The 19,405-nt window shown below is 35.6% G+C and overlaps 1 protein-coding gene across 1 annotated transcript in view; it reads left to right on the forward strand.

Annotated features, from left to right (window-relative positions):
• Positions 1–19,405, forward strand: part of LOC121415018 (coiled-coil domain-containing protein 87-like) — a gene marked incomplete at its 3' end in the record, with an annotated part of 48,649 nt that overhangs the window by 3,867 nt on the left and 25,377 nt on the right. The window contains 9 exon segments of the mRNA XM_041608060.1: positions 6,734–6,826; positions 9,487–9,559; positions 10,250–10,299; positions 12,001–12,114; positions 12,262–12,333; positions 12,711–12,807; positions 15,076–15,157; positions 16,756–16,906; positions 17,228–17,490. Of these exon segments, the coding sequence (XP_041463994.1) occupies positions 6,767–6,826; positions 9,487–9,559; positions 10,250–10,299; positions 12,001–12,114; positions 12,262–12,333; positions 12,711–12,807; positions 15,076–15,157; positions 16,756–16,906; positions 17,228–17,490 (962 nt within the window).

Genomic DNA, 19,405 nt, shown 5'->3' on the forward strand with positions numbered 1-19,405 from the left:
GTGATCTCCGTCAATAATAAAACTTCACGGCGGCATCCGCTATCACCACGAGGTTGAAGAGAAGATGTCTATCATCATAAACGATGTAAGAGAGTAGCGCAGTGATCTCCGTCAATTATACAACCTTTAAAACTTCACGGCGGCATCCGCTATCACCACAAGGTTGAAGAGAAGATGTCTATCATAAACGATGTAAGAGAGTAGCGCAGTGATCTCCGTCAATAATATAACCTTTAAAAGTTCACGGCTGGGTCCGCTATCACCACGAGGTTGAAAAGAAGATGTATATCATCATAAACGATTTAAGATAGTTACGCAACGAGCTCTATCAATAATACGACTTAGTTAAGTTCACGGCGGGGTCCGCTGTCACTACGAGGATGAAGAGAAGATGTCTTTCATCATAAATGACATTAGAGAGTAGCGTAGAGAAGTACATCAATAATACGACTTTATTAATAATGTTCACGGCGGGGTCCGCTATCACCACGAGGTTGAAAAGAAGATGTCTTTCATCATAAACGATGTAAGATAGTTACGCAACGAGCTCCGTCAATAATACGACTTCGTTAAGTTCATGGCGGGGTCCGCTATCACCAAGAGGTTGAAGAGAAGATGTGTTTCATCATAAACGATGTAAGAGATTAGCGCAGTGATCTCCGTCAATAATACAACCTTTAAAACTTCACGGCGGCATCCGCTATCACCACGAGGTTGAAAAGAAGATGTTTATCATCATAAACGATGTAAGAGATTAGCGCCGAGATGTCCATCAATAATACGACTTTATTAAGTTCACGGCGCGGTCGGCTATCACCACGAGGTTGAAAAGAAGATGTATATCATCATAAATGATGCAAGAGAGTAGCGCAGTGATCTCCGTCAATAATACAACCTTTAAAACTTCACGGCGGCATCCGCTATCACCACGAGGTTGAAGAGAAGATGTCTATCATCATAAACGATGTAAGAGAGTAGCGCAGTGATCTCCGTCAATAATATAACCTTTAAAAGTTCACGGCTGGGTCCGCTATCACCACGAGGTTGAAGAGAAGATGTCTATCACCATAAACGATGTAAGAGAGTATCGCTGTGATCTCCGTCAGTAATACGACCTTTAAAACTTCATGGCGGCATCCGCTATCACCACAAGGTTGAAGAGAAGATGTCTATCATCATAAACGATGTAAGAGAGTAGCGCAGTGATCTCCGTCAATAATATAACCTTTAAAAGTTCACGGCGGCGTCCGCTATCACCAAGAGGTTGAAGAGAAGATGTGTATCATCATAAACGATGTAAGAGAGTAGCGCTGTGATCTCCGTCAGTAATACGACCTTTAAAAATTTCACGGCGGCATCCGCTATCACCACATCGTCAGAGATAATACCGCGTTCTTCTTACTGATTAATAGAAATAGGTAGCACCTCAAAAACAATCTGGAAATATGTTCTGAACGATCACGCACTGTAACTAAGGTTAGATCTACGCCGATTTTTTCCCTCAAGGGGCATGATCGCAGATCGGCAAGTGATCGCTGATTGTGGTGAAATCGAATGGAATCGGTTGCCGATTGCAAAATCGGTTACAAGCTTAATCCCGGGAAATAAGGGACGTCTGGTCACACTGCTCATGGGACTAGGGTAGATTATGGTCAAAATATCTAGCAAGATAAATTGTGAAAACAGAAATTATATACTTACCACGATTATATGGATGAAGGTCTATCGAGTGGCAGTGTCCTGACATCGAGGCGCAGACTGGAACCTCAAAAAAACGAAAAGTTCTCTCCTACCCCAGTCTCGATCAGCCATTTTTGTTATGGCCGATCGAGACTAGGGTAGAAGGAGAGAACTTTTCGTTTTGACCATAATCTACCCTTGTCCCGTGAGTATGGGTAAATACACGGTGAGCTCCTGGGCGTCGGCACGCTTCGCGGGTCGGTGCCCAGGAGATCGCCGTGTATTTACCCATACTCCCTTGGTTACCCCTACCTCAATCAAGTGATGTTCGTGCAGGCTCCACTCCACTTCCCTACCGCTACACCACGCTCCACCTACCCGAACTTCGAGACGGTGAACTTGATCGGATATACCGAGTGACAAAGGTGGGATCAAAAAGTGGTTTATTGTAAAAATCAAAGAAAAAAATATAACGAGAAAGAAAAATAGCCAAATTTCTTACTCTTACTTGTATTTCACTCCGTGTCCATCCTCTGGTTATCCTCAAAATTGGTGATTTTGGGCCAGTATCTAATTCCTCACATGTATTATTCATGGCTGATTTCAAAATATTGCATGCACAGGATATGCGATCGGTCGCAGGCCAGTCAGCATTAATATTAATACTAGATTTTAATTCGTCCTACGGACAAACTAGGTGGTCTGTCCTGTAGATAGGCAAACAGAAAAAAATATCAGATTGAAAGATAGATAAACAGACATACATATTCAAACAGATACATATAAGATAGATAATTATATAGATGGATGGATGGAGAGATTGATTGGTGGTTAACGTAGATAGACGGAAAGACATAGATAGATAGATAGATAGATAGAGACAGGCAGATAGATGGATAGATAGATATACATATTTAAACAGATAGATTAATATATTAGACAGAGAGATGGATAGATAGACGAGACAGACAGACAGATAGACATATGGATAGATAGACATATGGATAGATAAATAGAGTGTGAGAGATAGAGACATATTCGAACAGATAGTTATTTATTAGACAGAGATAAATAGATATGTCATGTAGGTATAGACAGATAGATTTATAACATAGATAGTGGATAGGTAGACGGATATGATTAGATAGATATAATATGAAAAAAGTAATTACAATCTGTTTTTGCAATATTTTAACTATTATTTATTAGAATTCTTATAATTGATCGTGTGCAAGATAGTAAATGTTCACCCTCGGACTCGAGCCCCTGCCCGCATGATTGAATGAGATGCAAGTCTGCCACCCAATATTACCCATAGACTATCAAAGGTCATTTAGGGTCAATGAACTTTGGCCAAATTGGGGCTATTTGAATGTTTATTTGCTGAATTACCATCATAACTTTGAAACTTTATTGGTCTAGTTCATAAAACTTGGACATAAAAGTAATCAAGTATCACTGAATATCCTGTGCGCATTTCAGGTCACATGACCAATGTGAAAGTTCAATGAACTTTGATAATGGGGGTATCTGTTGAATTACCATCATGGGCGGTATTCTGAAAATCGTGTTAACTTTCGTGTTAAATATTGTGTTATCTCTTTGATTTAACACGCCCCTAACATACCCCCAAATCGGTATTCTGAAAACCTATCTACGTGTTATCTCATTTTGTGTTATCTTCATCTCCTCCCACTCTACATCTATTTAATCCAATCAAATGCGCTGTTAAAGAAACAAATCGCGCAAAATTTTCAGGGAAAAGTTAACGTGCACACAGTGACAAAGCCTGCATTGTGACATCATTCTGTAAGCTCATGCAGCTAAATAAAAGTTAGAGCTATTGGGGAGGGGTACGTGATTGTGACAATTAAGAATTGAATTGAATTTTATTTTCATACTTCACAAGATAACAGAATGATATCATAATACAAGAAATTGATTATTTCAGACAGCATGGATAAGAAATTATAACAGGAGACAGAGGCCTGGATCGATTGTGGAGCGGGCAGGAGACGATCGCCCTGAAAAATGGGGAGGGGGGAGCATTATTCATACATGCCCCCCCAATAATTTTGAGAACTTGGAATAAATGAATATGCAATGCAATTTTAAAAAGCATGAAAATCACTTTAAAGGACAAGTCCACCCCTACAAAAAATTGATTCAATAATCAAGCATGTCACTGAGTTGTGCATATCACTGTTTTGTGAAAAATAAGCGAAACTTTAAAATGCCATAACTTTCTTATTTTACATCCGATTTTGATGAAATTTTCAGTGTTATGCTAGTTTGATTTTTTTCTATTTATTCAAGTCAACATTTTGCTGGGGTGGACTTGACCTTTAAAAAAAATTAAATCTTACATAGAAATATCAAACACAATTTTTTTAAAATTATAATTTGATGCGTTGAGCGATCAGCCATGCAAAAAAAAAAAAAATCACTTTTGACCGCCCCCCCCTGCCCATCCGAAGCATATAGATTGACTGGCATGTTAGATAAATTGAGAATAACCTAAAAAAATTGAGAGTAAAAAAAAAGTTATCAATGGAGCTTTAATCATTGAAAAAGGGACAAAAAATGTGAATATTATAGAAGAGTTTTGCAATCGCTAATTCTATTCTTTTAAAATTTTGTTCGTGCTTTTTTTTTAGACGTTTGTAATTTTCTTCCTCTCCTTTTGTCTTTTTTATATTTTGGCAAAAGAAACCAAATAAATAACATCATATATGATGATTTTAATCAATCAAAATCAAAAGTGCATTTAAAGTGTATTTTCATAGGAAATTCTAAAGAAATTGTTGTTTAATCATTGTTAGAAGAGACTAAAGGTAGATGGAAAATAAAGCTGGAAAAAAATGAAAGAAAATTACAGTAAATCCTACCAAACGATTGCTATTTGCCTGTTTATGTTCTTTTTGACGCTTGCGTCTGCTAGAAAAAGTACAGCCCTCGTCATCCAAAACTTAACCTCTCCTTAACGCAGTGTTAAATTTTCGTGTTATCTTTGAACAAAATTTTGGCTAACATCATTTTAAGAATACCAAATTTCATGTTATCTTCCTCCCTAACACCGCGTATGAGGGTTGCGCACTGCGTATTTCATGACCTGCGCGGTGTTACCACTTGGGCCACGTGTTTTTCATGCTAACATGATTTTCAGAATACCAATCATGTTAGCTAACACCATTTTTGTGCTAACACGGTTTTCAGAATACTGCCCCATAACTTCGAAAATTTATGGATTTTATTCATGAAATGTGGACACAAGAGTAATCAAGTATCACTGAACATTCTGTGCGAGTTTCAGGTCACATGATCAAGGTTAAAGGTCATGTAAGGTCAATGAACTTTGGCCAAGTTTGGGGTATTTGTTGAATTACCATAACTTTGAAAGTTTATTGGTCTAGTTCATAAAACTTGGACATAAGAGTAATCAAGGAGGCGCGATAGCTCAGTCGGTAGAGCGGGGGATTCGTATTCCGGTGACCCGGGTTCGATTCCCACTTGGTGCGCTAGTGCCCTTTGGTAAGGCATTAATTCTCAGTACCAGGTCCTTCGGAGGGGACCTTAAGCCGTCGGTCCTCTGGTTGCTTGCTTACAAGCATTCATGCTTTCTTAGCAATCAGGTAAAAAAAAAAAAAAAAAAGTATCACTGAACAACATCCTGTGCGCATTTCAGGTGACATGACCAACATCAAAGGTCAATTAACTTTGGCCATAATGGGGGAATCTGTTGATTTACCATCATCTTAACTCTGTAAGTATATTGGTCTAGTTCATAAAACTTGGACATACGAGTCATCAAGTATCACTAAAGAACATCTTGTGCGAGTTTCAGGTCACATAACAAAAGTCAAAGGTCATTTAAGGTTTTCTAACTTTGGCCATTGTAGAGGTAATAGTATCCCCAAACAGAGTTCAGAGGATACTTGTGAGCACTCTATCAGCAGCATTTCTTCTCAGATCAACTTCAAATTTGGCATGAAAGTCGAGTATGGTATAACAAAGCCGCCTATCGATTTTGGTGTGGGCGGAGACATCGTTGCCATGGTAACAAGAGTTCTTTTAGAAATAGCAGGGATGTCTTTGTGAGCACTCTACCAGCTGCATTACTTCTCCAATCATCTTCAAATGTGGCATGAAGGTCCATTATGGTAAAGCAAAGCCGCCTATTGATTTTGGTGTGCGCAGAGATATCGTTGCCATGGTTACGAGTTTTGTTGAATAGCAGAGATGTCCTTGTTAGCGCTGTACTAGCTGCATTTCTTCTCTGATCATCATCAAATGTGGCATGAAGGTCCATTATAGCTAAGCAAAGCCATCTATTGATTTTGCTGTGGGCGGAGAAATCTTTTCCATGGTAACGAGGTTTTGTGGAAATATCATAAATGTCCTTGTGAGCGCTCTACAAGCTGTATTTCTTCTCCGATCATCTTCAAATTTGTCATGAAGATCCATTATGGTAAGGCAAAGCCGCCCAATGATTTTGGAGTGGAAAATTTGGTAAAACCTGTTACTTCCGCTTTATTTCCAGTTTGTCGTAATAGTTGGCACACAGAAGCAATATTAGAAGGTGAAGCGAAGATGCGTATCATTTTTGGTGGCGGGTCTTAGGCTTACATGTAAGTTATATCCAGATTACTCTATAAAGTTTGTATTCCCCAACAGATGATGCTGCTCAATGCTTTAGATTCTGCAGAGTCACACTATTGTATCATATTCTTGTCATCAAGTTTGGTTCCCACAGACAAAATGTGGGCAGGGTCATTGTCACCATGATAATTGTATTTATTTGAAAATTTCTGTGTGAGCTCTATATATCGCAATGACAGATGACGCATTGGGTTCGGGGGATACATGTGCTCGGCCGCGCGTTTCGCCGAGCATCTCTAGTTATTAGATTGCTGTCATAACTTTCAAAGTTTTTAGATATAGTGTATATTATATGGATATAGGGGTAATCAAGTATCACTGACAAGTTTTAGGTCACATGATCAAGGTCAACCAACAGTATGTCATAACTATTTTTTCTTTTTATGATGTGCAGCACTTGATCTCAAAGTCTGATGTGAATGTCAACATGGCCTCTAACATTGCCAAGCAAAACATCTATCCTATTGAGAAGATCGCCTTTGGATCTGTAAGTTTTATTCTTAATCTTTGATCTATAGCTCATGAGGAATTTTTTTAGGATTTCAAAATCATTCAGGGTTTCATTTGTGATTTTCGTTTGGATAAAAAACATTTAGATTTTAGATGAAGGAAGGTTCAGTTATCCACGTATCAAAATAAACAGGATCGTTTTTTTTTTCATTTCATGTGTATTCCATGGGTTAATATTATATTGTAAGTACAGTTGCTATTTTGAGCTCCCTACATTAATGTGATGGTTATATTTAATTAGGTATAATTTATAAAATACTCAATGGATACCAGAAAATTACAATATTTCAGGAGAGAATTGTGATTGATATTGCTGCCTTAAATTTTGCATATCATCTATCATAACTTTTTCTTAATTATTGTTTTGTGTCCTCTTACATGTATATCAATTATTTGTGATATATCCACATATATGACAGGAAATGACAAACAGAAAGATTCCCTTTATTGTTGTCAGGCTCCATTTTAAATTTAGTAAGGAATTTCAAATATGTAACGCCTCATTTTTTTAACGCTGATAACTTGATCTTTTATATTTTGTTATCATTGCTTTTGTAAGTGCTGTTTATTTTGTGATTCTTTTTCTTCTGTAATTTACCTTGTTGCCCTGCATGTAATTTATTAGTTCATGACCTGGACTTATTTCCTTTTTATTATGTAATCACCTATGTTCCTTTGTTTGATTTTGAATATTGAATAACTTGATGAAGAAAGTGATCACATTTGATATTGTATCATGTTGCATATCTTTTTAGCTCATCTGGCCCGAAGGGTAAGATGAGCTTATGCCGTGGCATGTCGTCTGTCGTCCGTCCACAATTTCAAAATGCCACTACTTCGCCATTTCAAGTCCGATTTCATTTCTGTTTGCTTTATGTGATAGCACTAGGTGGGGGATTCAAAACTTCTACACAGAATTTTGAAATTCATTAAATATGCTAATTTATGCACATTTTTCAAAATTCACAAAAATGCTTCTTCTTTATTTCATGAGGTTCACCAAACTTCTACACAGAATTTTGAAATTTTTACCAGAACAATTTTTATGCTAATTTATGCGAAATTAATTTATTCATATTTTTAAGAAGTCACATAAAATGCTTCTTCTTCTTTAATTATTGACCAATTTTTTTTTTCCATCTTGTAGAACTTTATGAGGTTCACCTAACTTCTACACAGAATTTTGAAATTTTCAGTAGAAAATTACTTATGCTAATTTATGCAAAATTTATTCAGAAATCACAGAAAATGCCTCTTCTTTATTTGTTGACAGATTTTGATATTTTTTCTTCCATCTGGTAGAACTTCATGAGGTCCACCAAACTTCTACAGAGGATTTTGAAATTTTCAGTAGAAAATAATTTATGCTGATTTATGCAAAATGTATTAATAAATCACAGAAAATACCTCTTCTTTATTTGTGGACAGATTTTGATTTTTTTCTTCTATCTGGTAGAGCTGCATGAGGTTCACCAAACCTGTACACAAAATTTTGAAATTTTGTCTGAAAAATTATTTATTCTAATTTATGCAAAATTTATTCATAAATCACAAAAAATGATTTTTCTTCATTTGTTAATCAATTCTAATTTTGTTTGCTTTATATGATAACTCGAGGTGGTGATACAAAATTCATCATAGAATATTGAAACTCATTAAATATGCTAATATATTTTCAAAACTCACAAAATTTACTTATTTATTTGTTGATTGATTTTGGTTATTTTTGTTCCATCTGAGAGCTACATTAGGTTTACCAAGGTTCTACACAGAGTTAAGAAACTTTGACTAGATAGTTATTAATACTTAATTCATATGAAATTTATTCATAGATCACGAAATATGCTTCTATGTCATTTCTTCATCAATTTTAATTCTATATCCTCAATTTATGTCACCAATATAAATCACTACAGTGTCAACAGGGCTGAAATTAAAATTGTGTTAAATTTTGTTGCGAGATGCTGGATGAGCTCCACATCATTGATGTGCTAGTTTTAAAATATTCTAGTTTGCAGCAGTTACCCGGGGGGCCACTTACATTGACGAGTGGAAAACCATGCGCGACCAAAAAAACACGTAAAAAGGATGTCTATTTCACGATAGGGCACGTTTCGTACGTAACGTGATAAGGGTGTCAAAAACACAAAAATAATGAAAAAAGGTATCTATTTCGCTAGGAAAGCTACGTGTTTAGGGTCAAATTTGTGGGGATGATAAAACAAAATTAAAATGTTTTATAGAGGATGTCCTTTTTGCCCCAACACTTCGTGTTTAGAGTTCGATTTTTGCAAGGTGTGGAAGGTGGGGCCGTATACTAAACCAAAATTAATGATGTGTAACAGTAAAGGTAAAACCGACGACCGACGGGCCCGTGACATAACAATAAAATATTGCTATACTTGTTAAGGGGTTCATTTCAGGGAATACTTGCCAAAAGTATCATTTTGTTTCCAATACACGCCATTACTTGTTTAGGGGTGTATTTTCAGAATATGGAAAATACGTGTTTGGGCTGCTTTTCGAGACCCCATGGTCGTGCGTGGTATCCACTCGTGAATGGAAGTGGCCCCCCCCCCGGTAAGCTTTTGTAAACAAAGTTAGATTGGTGTATGGATTTACCTTTTGATATTTCAGCGGGATCTTCAGAAGCGATATGAAGAAATTCTTGGGCCTCTCACCTTATTTGCTCCCAAGTTTGATGAAGAAGGTAACCCTCCTTGTATTCTTAATTTCTAATAAAGAATAAAAAATAGAATGCTGATATGTTATGGCAGATATTGTTTAAACCTCCAATTTCATGTCTTTTGATCATATTTACTTTGTAAAATTAAGATATTGAAATTTCTTAATACTTTTATAATTTGACATTCTTTAAGATGAATGTTTAAAGATAAGTGTAGTATTAGTTTCGAGTTTGCATTGTAAGAGAAACTATGCCAAAGTGATTGGTAATGCACTTTAGAAGTGGCATTTGCAGTAAGTCATTAAAATCACCAAAATTATTCTGCTGCAAGTCACATGCATTGCACATATTAATTTTATGGGGCTCTTCACACAAATATCACTCTGAACATTTTAACTGTTCATAAAGAAAAATAGGTTTGTTGGTATTTTAAAGGTACAGTTATTTGCAGTTGAGGATTTTTTATGTTTTTTTTTTCTTCTAATTTTCATGAAAATAATTTGAAAGCTTACAAATATTAGTTGTGCTTTTAAATTGGAATTTGATAAAGTTTTGCATTACCTAGAAAAGAAAAAAAACATAAGTTTTCTCTCATTTGAAAATATTTATTTTACATTAGGCCTACAGGGTAGTGTATTTTGTACCAAAAAACTGATTAGTCTCTTTTTTTTTACTTGATGATATTTTGTTTCTTGATATTATTTTGTTAAACAGCTGCAGAGAAAGTTGACCTCGAAGTTGAAAGGCCCGTCACACCAATTGATGTAAGTGGAAATCATGAAATTCAAAATTTCAAATTTTGAATATTCATTGAATAGTCCTTTAATTTGTGGTTGATCAAATATAAACTGTGATATAAAACTAGTAGTATGCCATTTATTTATTTTCATTTTTGTGAAATATTTACTGGGGTTCAAATTAAAGGGTGTTCTAAATCAGACGAAGCAAAGGCACTAACTTTGTGATCATGTCATACTCAGTGTGGAATGTACAGTTGGAAAGTATTAAACAAAAAGAACAAAATTGTCATATTTACATTTACATAATTTTTTGTCGTATGGCATCCTTAAATATTTTTGCCATCATATTAAACTTTGAAAAAATTATGGATCTATGTGGACATAAGGGTAATCAAGTATTACTGATTGTCTTGCACAAGTCTTAGGTCACATGATCAAGGTCAAATATCATTTAGGGTTAAATGAACATAGTAGGGGAAGGCGGGGTAAGTTGTGACACTTTTTGCATGTTAGAATTGATATGACTAATAATATTGTAGAAATAATTACCTTGCCTTTAAATTTGATTCTTGGGAAATATTTTTCACCTATATATAACTTTCTACCCCCACACTGGAATTCATTATGACCTTTGAAAAAAACGATGTCAAATGGCTCAACTTGCCCCATATGTGGGGTAAGTTGTGCCACCTTGTGGGGTATTGTTGATCCACGAAAACTGTGTAAAAAATGTATGTGGGAAGGACCAGCATGTCAATTTTTTATTTCAAGTCTTTTCACTTTCACTTGCTAATTCTTTATAATACTAACATCCTCTAAAAGTAAAAAAAACTGCCATGTGAATTTGCACCTTTCTGTCTGCATATCAATGGCTATTCAAGGTTTGTTTCTTTTTTTATGATACATTACCATTCGAATTACCATGGCTCAACTTGCCCCATGTTGGCTGGCTCAAAGTACCCCAGTCCTAACTCAATGCGATATTTTCACATCCACACATTTCTTATGCATCCATCATGTAAAAGACTATGACAAGAATGAAGATCCATACTTGGACTACCAATATTGTTCTTATTTCTTTATTATATTTTAAGACATGTGTGGGTAAAAAGCACTACCGGTAATCTTTTTTCACCTTTTTTTTACTTTTTTGGCTGAAATTTGTATTTTTCCCTCTAAAAAACTACTTTTTGTTTCAAAATCAAAAACAATGTGGTGGGGTAAAGGGTTATGTAATGGGTCATCAATTCATGACACCACCACAATGTCTGACTCATTCATTATTGGCCTGGGGTGGTGGCTCAACTTGCCCCTATGCTCAACTTACCCCGCCTTTCCCTATTTATTATCATATGGATGGTTATTTTTTTGTGAACGAATATTCTGTAGTCTTTGTTGAAGTCAGCACTGCTGCTATATTGAATTGCGTAATGCAGGCGAGATTGCCAGATGTGCTCCATTTGTTATGACAACAGTTATGACATCTACCAGAATACTGATTCTGTCATATCTCTGAGAAAAGACAATGTTCAGAATACTGCCCCAGGATTTTGTTGCATTGTAGCATGAAAAATAAAAGACACATACCCATTACCCATATATATCCTAAATAACTTTTTACACACCAATTTTTCTTTTCCTTTTTTCTTTTTTTTTTTAACTGAGCTTTATTGCACTATATCTCGGTGATTCTTAATGTCTGCATTGCCTTTCACGTTATAACAGGACAGCATCAAATCTCCACCCATTACATTTTCTGAGCTGGCTAAATTGATCAGACGTAGGATTGCTGCAGATTCAGAATGTCCAGATCTAACAGTGGAGGAGCAACAGATGCTTGTAAGTCACTTTATAATCTGTACCCTGATTTGGGTAGCACATTCCCCCCCCCAAAAAAAAAAAAATATGGAGCGATAACATTTTCAATTTTGACTCAGGATAGTTTAAAACTTCTTTCTTTTTCTCTCTTTCCCTCTCATTCACCAGGCAGGTGTAATAATAGGAGAGGTAAACTCCATCTGGCCAGACATCAGAAGACAAGTTGATGATCCTTTCTTGGTAAGATTAAGATATATCAGATTACTTCCTTCTTCCATTATCATTGTGATCATTAACATCATAATCATTATCATCATCATTATGAGTACCATAGTAATCATTAATAGCAATGCCGCCACCTCTTCATTATCATCTTCATCATCACTGCCATCACCATCAACACCTTTAAAATGACTAAGTTTGCCTTGTAGTGATTTAACAAATTATTTGTTTATCAAGAACATTCTTGGATTTATTATCTATATTGATTAATCTTTTCTGCTGTGATTTACATGTAATTCGATTTCAATGAAAAGTAATAATACAAAGAAAATAAATTATTATAATTATTTAGCCCAAATTCCTTGTTGTAAATTTGTTTTTCTTCTGTTTTTCAGACAGTTGAGGAGAACAAGGAGCTTCAGCGTCGTATTACTGTTCATATTGTGACTGTATGTCAACAACTTTTTCAGCACTATGTTGAAAAGGCTAAAAGTAAGTCAATATCAGAAGATTCCTGAATTGTTAAACTATGGTTTATTTCTTGTGAGTTACATATTAGTCAGGCAGCATATGTCATGATTTACCGGTTACTTCAACAAATTGGCTAAGTCTGATTTTTTACTTTTATGTGATTGATGACATCACAATGAACAAGTTTTAACTTGGTGACAAATTTCTAATGGTTATCTTGACCATGTTAGGTGTCAATAGGGGTCAATGTTTAAAACTGCCCCAAAGCTGTTGAGTGACACATCAAATTGTTTGGTTATACTGAACAAAAAAGTGTACACAATCATATACTCTTGACCTCCCGTTAAAGTAGAAATATATTGCAAATCCAAAAAATTGAGAATTATATATCAAATTAAAGGAGAAAATAAGAAGAACACGATGCTGTAAATCATTTATCATGGGGACCGATGAAACTCAGTGTTTGAATGCTTCAAACACGCAGAATTACGTTTGCGAAATTGGGGATTTTCGATGCGTGCATGAGTGTACGAGAGACGTGATTGGCTCTCCCATGTCAAGCTCCACTTACATGCAAAACCTGTTGCGAGGGTATGTTTTCTCCACACTGTCACTGAATACTTCAATCAAGAAATGAAAGAAAACCCAGAAGTTTATCTAAATTTGGATTTTCAAATTGATGATTTTGAAGATGAAGAGAATGATGATGAAGTTTCTAGCTCTAGTGAACAACAAAGTGACGTGGATGGAGGTAAATTAGGGGAATTACACCAGTGATGATGAGTTGGACAATTCAACTTGCACGCCAATTCGCTACCAACTCATGCAGCTGCTAGCTGCACCGCAGGTCAAATCCATTAAAATGAATTCTAGCATGACCTCATGATCCTTATCCAGACAGAGTCTCTTCCCTCTATCAAAAAAAAAAATGAGTATGAAAATAATGATATAACTGTACTTACAAACTAGTGAATATATCCAAACCTGAAGGCAAATCAACTCAATGAATAGCAGCAGACGATATGCATCGACAATGAACCTCACATGGCTGGGATAGATTGTCTCTCGTTCTGTTAGAAAAAATGTCTATCTCATTATTTTGACAAAATTACGAAACTCGGGGAATTATTTTTCTATATGGAAATATAGTAACACCTGGTCCTATTTTTTAAAATTACGATAAAACTTTTATTGAAGCAAAAAATTGAGGTACTTGTAAATTAAAATTTGATATAAAAGATCATCCGCCTAGCTCTCATGCGATTGTAAACAAACCATCACAAACACAGAGCTAGCACATTATCATGAATATTCATTAGGTAGGCTGATGATGTCACATCCCCACTTTGCTTTTTCTTATGCTATGACATGAAATCTTTAATGTCTCATTTTTTCAATGTTCTGCATTATGATGAAATAAGTTGCAGCAGTAAATAACTAATACACTTAATCAGTTGTCTATCCAATTGTTTTAATTCTTGGTAGAAACATTTTGAATAAACCTTATTTCATGTAATAAAATACAAAAGAACAAGTGGGGATATGAAATCATTTGCCCACCTAATGAATATTCATAAAGACATGCCAAGAACTGATTCAACTTAATAATGCAAATCTTTAAAATTCAATAACTTTGTTATTTGTTTTCAATTTTGATCAAATTTTCAGCATTTTGCTTTGTGAATTTACTCTATTTATTGAGATATAAACATCTCCAGCCTGGACCATCCCTTTTAGAGTACTGGTGTCTGAAATTCTACCAATAACTGTACATTTAAAAATCAAAGAAGACTTAATCACAACTGCAATGTATGCTGAAATACCTAAAGATTGTCTAGCATTGTCCTGAGATGAAACATGATATATTGGTAACAAAATGAAGACATGATTCAAATGTAGAATGCAAGAATTTTAGTTGAGATGCAGACCTCAAAATGAATGCAACCACCACACCTGTTACAGTCTTGAGTTATTGTGTTGTAGAGGGTCTTGTCCAGACCAATATAAAAGGGGTTCATTTCTCAGATTAGAGATTGGAGGTTAGATTGCAGTTTATTTACATTTGCAGAGTTTATATTATATTCATCTTCAGAGTAGAGTCACCATCAGACTGCATGCATTATTTGTCATCATCAACTTATTTATAATCTTTAATAAATGCATCAACTGTACATCCTGCATTGCGTTTTCTTCATTACAGACTGATTGAAGATCCCAACGACAACATAACAACATACAGCTGATATTCATGGTGCAAACATCTTTTCAAATAATTCTCTTTCCTTGCAGTGCTTGCAGATAAGAATGTATTCAGTGAGATCGCCAATATGAGCAGATTGAAGGCCCAGGTCTCTCTCGATGCTAATAAATTGTAAGTAAAAATGTTTTGTAAGATGGTTGATTCAGGTAGTGTTGGCTTGGTGGTAGAGCGTGGTAGAGCGTCTGTCTCGCAACCGGGAGGTCGAAAGTTCAAGCCCCTTAAGCCCTAGTTGTGTCAGACCAAAAGACGTGAAAAGGTGGAAGTTGCTGCTATCTTATTTGACATTCAATAAACTAAAGGTCAAGTCCACCCCAGAAAAATATTGGTTTTAATAAATAGAGAAAAATCAAATGAGGATAATGCTGAAAATTTGATCAAATTCGGATGTACAAATGAGAAAGTTATGACAGTTAAAACAGTCATATGCACAACTCAGTGACATGCAATGAGAGAGTTGATAATGTCCATCACTCACTATTTCTTTTGTTTTTTATTGTTTGAATTATTCAATTTTAAATTTTCACCAATGAGGGACCAAATTAATTGAACGATAACATGTTATAACAATAGTAATGCCACATGTGCAGGGAGGAATAAAACTTTTTCACAGGACAACAAGGAGAAAATTTTAATATTTCATATTTCCTATAATAAAATACAAAGAAATAGTGAGTGATGTGTCATCAGTTCCTCATTTGCATACCGACCAGGTGGGTGTTTCATAAAGCTGCTCTTACAGCTACGCACAACAACGACTAGAACATTTTCTTGTGTCCTAAATGAATGACATAGGGATGTATCATTTAGCACAAGAAGGGGTTACCAGTCAAGCATTAAGTCATTCGTATCTTACAAACAGCTTTATGAAACACCCACCAGGATGTGCATAGAAACTGTTTTGTGAAATCAAGCGAAACTTTGAAATGTCATAACTTTTTTCCCCGATTTTGAAGAAATTTTCAGTGTTATGCAAGTTGTTTTTCTATTTTTATTCAAATCTGCTTTATTTGGGGGGTAGACTTGTCCTTTAAAGGATAGGACAAAGTTGATATGGCACTGCTCAGTGGCTCCTGGGCCCACTATCATTTCATTTCATTTATTCCACCTTCATGTGTAAAAATAATAAAAGTGTATATTTACAATGTGTACAATTAAATCAAGCATAGATACACAAGGTGTTGGCATCTTATAAAGCTAAGAGCTTATCACCAGGGGCCCAAGCATTTCATAAAATGTGTATAAATTAAGATTGGGCAAAATAAATTTTCATATGATTATATATATTTATATGTGTTTTTTGAACAATAGAATATGGATTGCACCTGTATTTCATTGAATACATTGATGAAAGTGATGGTAAAGTGAATATGATTTCCCTCCTTTGTTGTTAAAAGTCAGCACTGCTGCTATTATGCAGGCAAGACTGCCAGAGCCATTTCCCTAGTTTCTTGTTTAACACACAAGCATGTTTAAGCTTATTACTAGATTGCCAAGAAGAGTTGAAATTTCCACCTAAAAATATACATGTATATTGAAGAAAAATGAAAGTATGTGATGCAAATGGAGCAATGTAATCCTCCTTAAAAAGGTTCTGTCCCGAATCCTCTTTGTATATCACCTTCATACATGTAGCTTAACAAGACTCTATGAGCCGCTCTTCTGACGGCGGTGATGCTTATGATTTCTTCTTATATTCATACTTTTGTCAGTCTGAATATTCTTGCCATACGTCGTCACATAGTGGCTGATATCAGAGGAGATCATTCTGATTCTGAGGACAGCCATCATCTTATCTCATCACCAAGACCTGCACCAAAAATCGCTAAGGAAGAGAATGTTCCACTCTCTTATCAAAAACTAGTGAGTATACATTTGTATTTGTGTTTATTTATTCCAAAATTCACAATATAAAACATAAGTGTACATAGGAACAAGGAAAAAAAAAAGTTTAGAAATGTGCCTGAAAATTGTAGTCGTTATGTTCCCTGGAAAATTAATATGGCAAGAATCTTGAGAAGAAAAGTACAGAAAATTATTTATCCTTCTAGTGGGGTATACCTACAACATGATCCACACACTGCACTTTGGGTTAGAATCCATGAACGATGTGAGTTTTGGAGTTGAGTTGATGCCCAGTGCTTATTTTTCCATTGCTTTTTACATTGTTTCCCCGCCCTCCAGATTGCAACAAGCCGTCCTAAACGACGTCGGAATCTCCGTCCCACTGTGGATCAGCAGATTCGTGATATGACCTCACAGTTCCCTGCTATCCATACATCTAAGGTATTAGACTACCTACCAGACCTTCCTACATTAGAGAGAGGTGTGATGGCTTCAGCAATGAGGATGGCAGAGGAAGCGGATATCATGGAAGGAGCTGGAGAAGAGACTGATACTCTAATTGAATCACAGGCAGGCATAACTGAGAGTTTGGACCTCACACGGTTCGTGTCTATATATACTCAATTTAACTCATTCTGTACAATTTATTAGTAATTCCACTGTAATCTCTATAACAAAATATGATAATTATAGTAATAATGATAATGATAACAATAATAATAATAATGATGATGATAATATTAGTAATAATTAGTGCTGTTGTCGGGAAGAAAAATCCATGTCTACATGTCGCTTAAAATTCAGTCCCGACATCGACAATGTCGACATGAAAAGGCACCGTAATTTCATAGCCTAACGATAGGCTCCCTAACATCATTCGATCGTGGCATTTACAATCTATCTCTCAATCAAATGTATTCACCTTGACACGAGTGATATCCCCACACTAAATCTACAATACAGGCTCAGTTCAGGGAAACATATTTTAACTAAGTTAGAGTGAATTCACTTCCAAAATTACCCATTTAATCCACATTTATTCTGAAGTCCGGAGAATCAACCATGATCCGGGCTTGAAAGCATTGTGCAATAACACTCAGAGCCAATTTGAGAATCACCGATTGCATTAATGATCATTGCCTATTATATGCTGGTACACATGTGCTCCAAATACAACTCCTCAAATTGACAGTATAAAAATAATAAAAATCAATCGATAATTTCAGTACAACTTCTGCGGCGATCCGTGCAACGATCTCCAAACGAAGAAAGGTAAGTTTCCTATGACTTCGTGAAATGAAGTAAGCGCTCAATTACGGCGGTCACAACTTTGACAAAAACATATGTTCGCTGCTGCTCACGTCTATGTGAAAATTAATACATTGAGGAGCAGCGAATTATCAAGCACGGTGAATGATGCATGCTACGCTCACTTGCGTTGCGTTGGGCCTTGCCTGCCGGGCTAGGGCCCCCGCACTGCAGGCGTATTTCTGCTGCCGCGCAGCTCGCAGTCGCAGGCTTTCTTTTTTAATTTAAAGCGCTGCTAAGTTTAAGCTGAATAAACCTTTTAATTGCGCCAATTATTGTGGATAAATGCTTCTAACTTTTCCAGGTAAGCTTTACACTTGTGACTTTAGGCTAGACCCCTTTTTTTCATGTTTACATGTCGATTTGGGTGCGTGCATGTCGACATGTCGGAAACATTGAAAATCTGTCGTATGTCGACATCAATGTCGATATAAGGCCTATCGACAACAGCACTAGTAATAATCATGATAATAGCAGTGATAATAATTATAATTATGAATATAAGTATAAGGCACGTCATGAAAAATCCCTTATGCGTCGCTAGTCGTCACCAGGCATAATGCTGATGTAACTTCTTTGTTGACCAATATTAATTTTTTTTCATACATCTGAGTAGAGCTACATGAGGGTCACCAAACTTCCACAAAGAATTTTGACTTGAAAATCATTTGTGCTAATTTATGCCAAATTCATTCATAAATCTCAAAAAATGCTTTTACTCCTTCATGTGTTGATCAATTTCAATTTTGTTTGCTTTATATGACAGCTCTAGGTGGGGATGCAAAAACAGAATTTTGAAACTCTTGCTAATTTATGCATATTTTTCAAAACTAAGAAAAAATACTTTGTTGACCGATTTTTATTTTTTTTGTTCCATCTGAGAGCTATGAGGTTCACCAAGATTCTACACAGAATTTAAAAATTTGGACTCAAACATTTTTTATGCTAATTTATGCAAAATTTATTCATAAATTACAAAAATTCTCTGTCATTTCATCATCAATTTCACTTCTGTTTCCTCAATTTATGTGACCAATTGAATTTAGTGTCAACTGGGCTGAAATTAGAAATTGTGTTAAATTTTGTTGCAAGATGCCAGATGAACTCCACATCATTGATGTGCTAGTATTGTATATAGCCTACATGTAATGTAAGGAGTCTAGGGCAGCCACTTCGAATATCAAAATACAGTTTTTATCACATATTATA

The sequence above is a fragment of the Lytechinus variegatus genome, chromosome 5, assembly GCF_018143015.1.
Source record: "Lytechinus variegatus isolate NC3 chromosome 5, Lvar_3.0, whole genome shotgun sequence".
NCBI classification, from domain to species: domain Eukaryota; kingdom Metazoa; phylum Echinodermata; class Echinoidea; order Temnopleuroida; family Toxopneustidae; genus Lytechinus; species Lytechinus variegatus.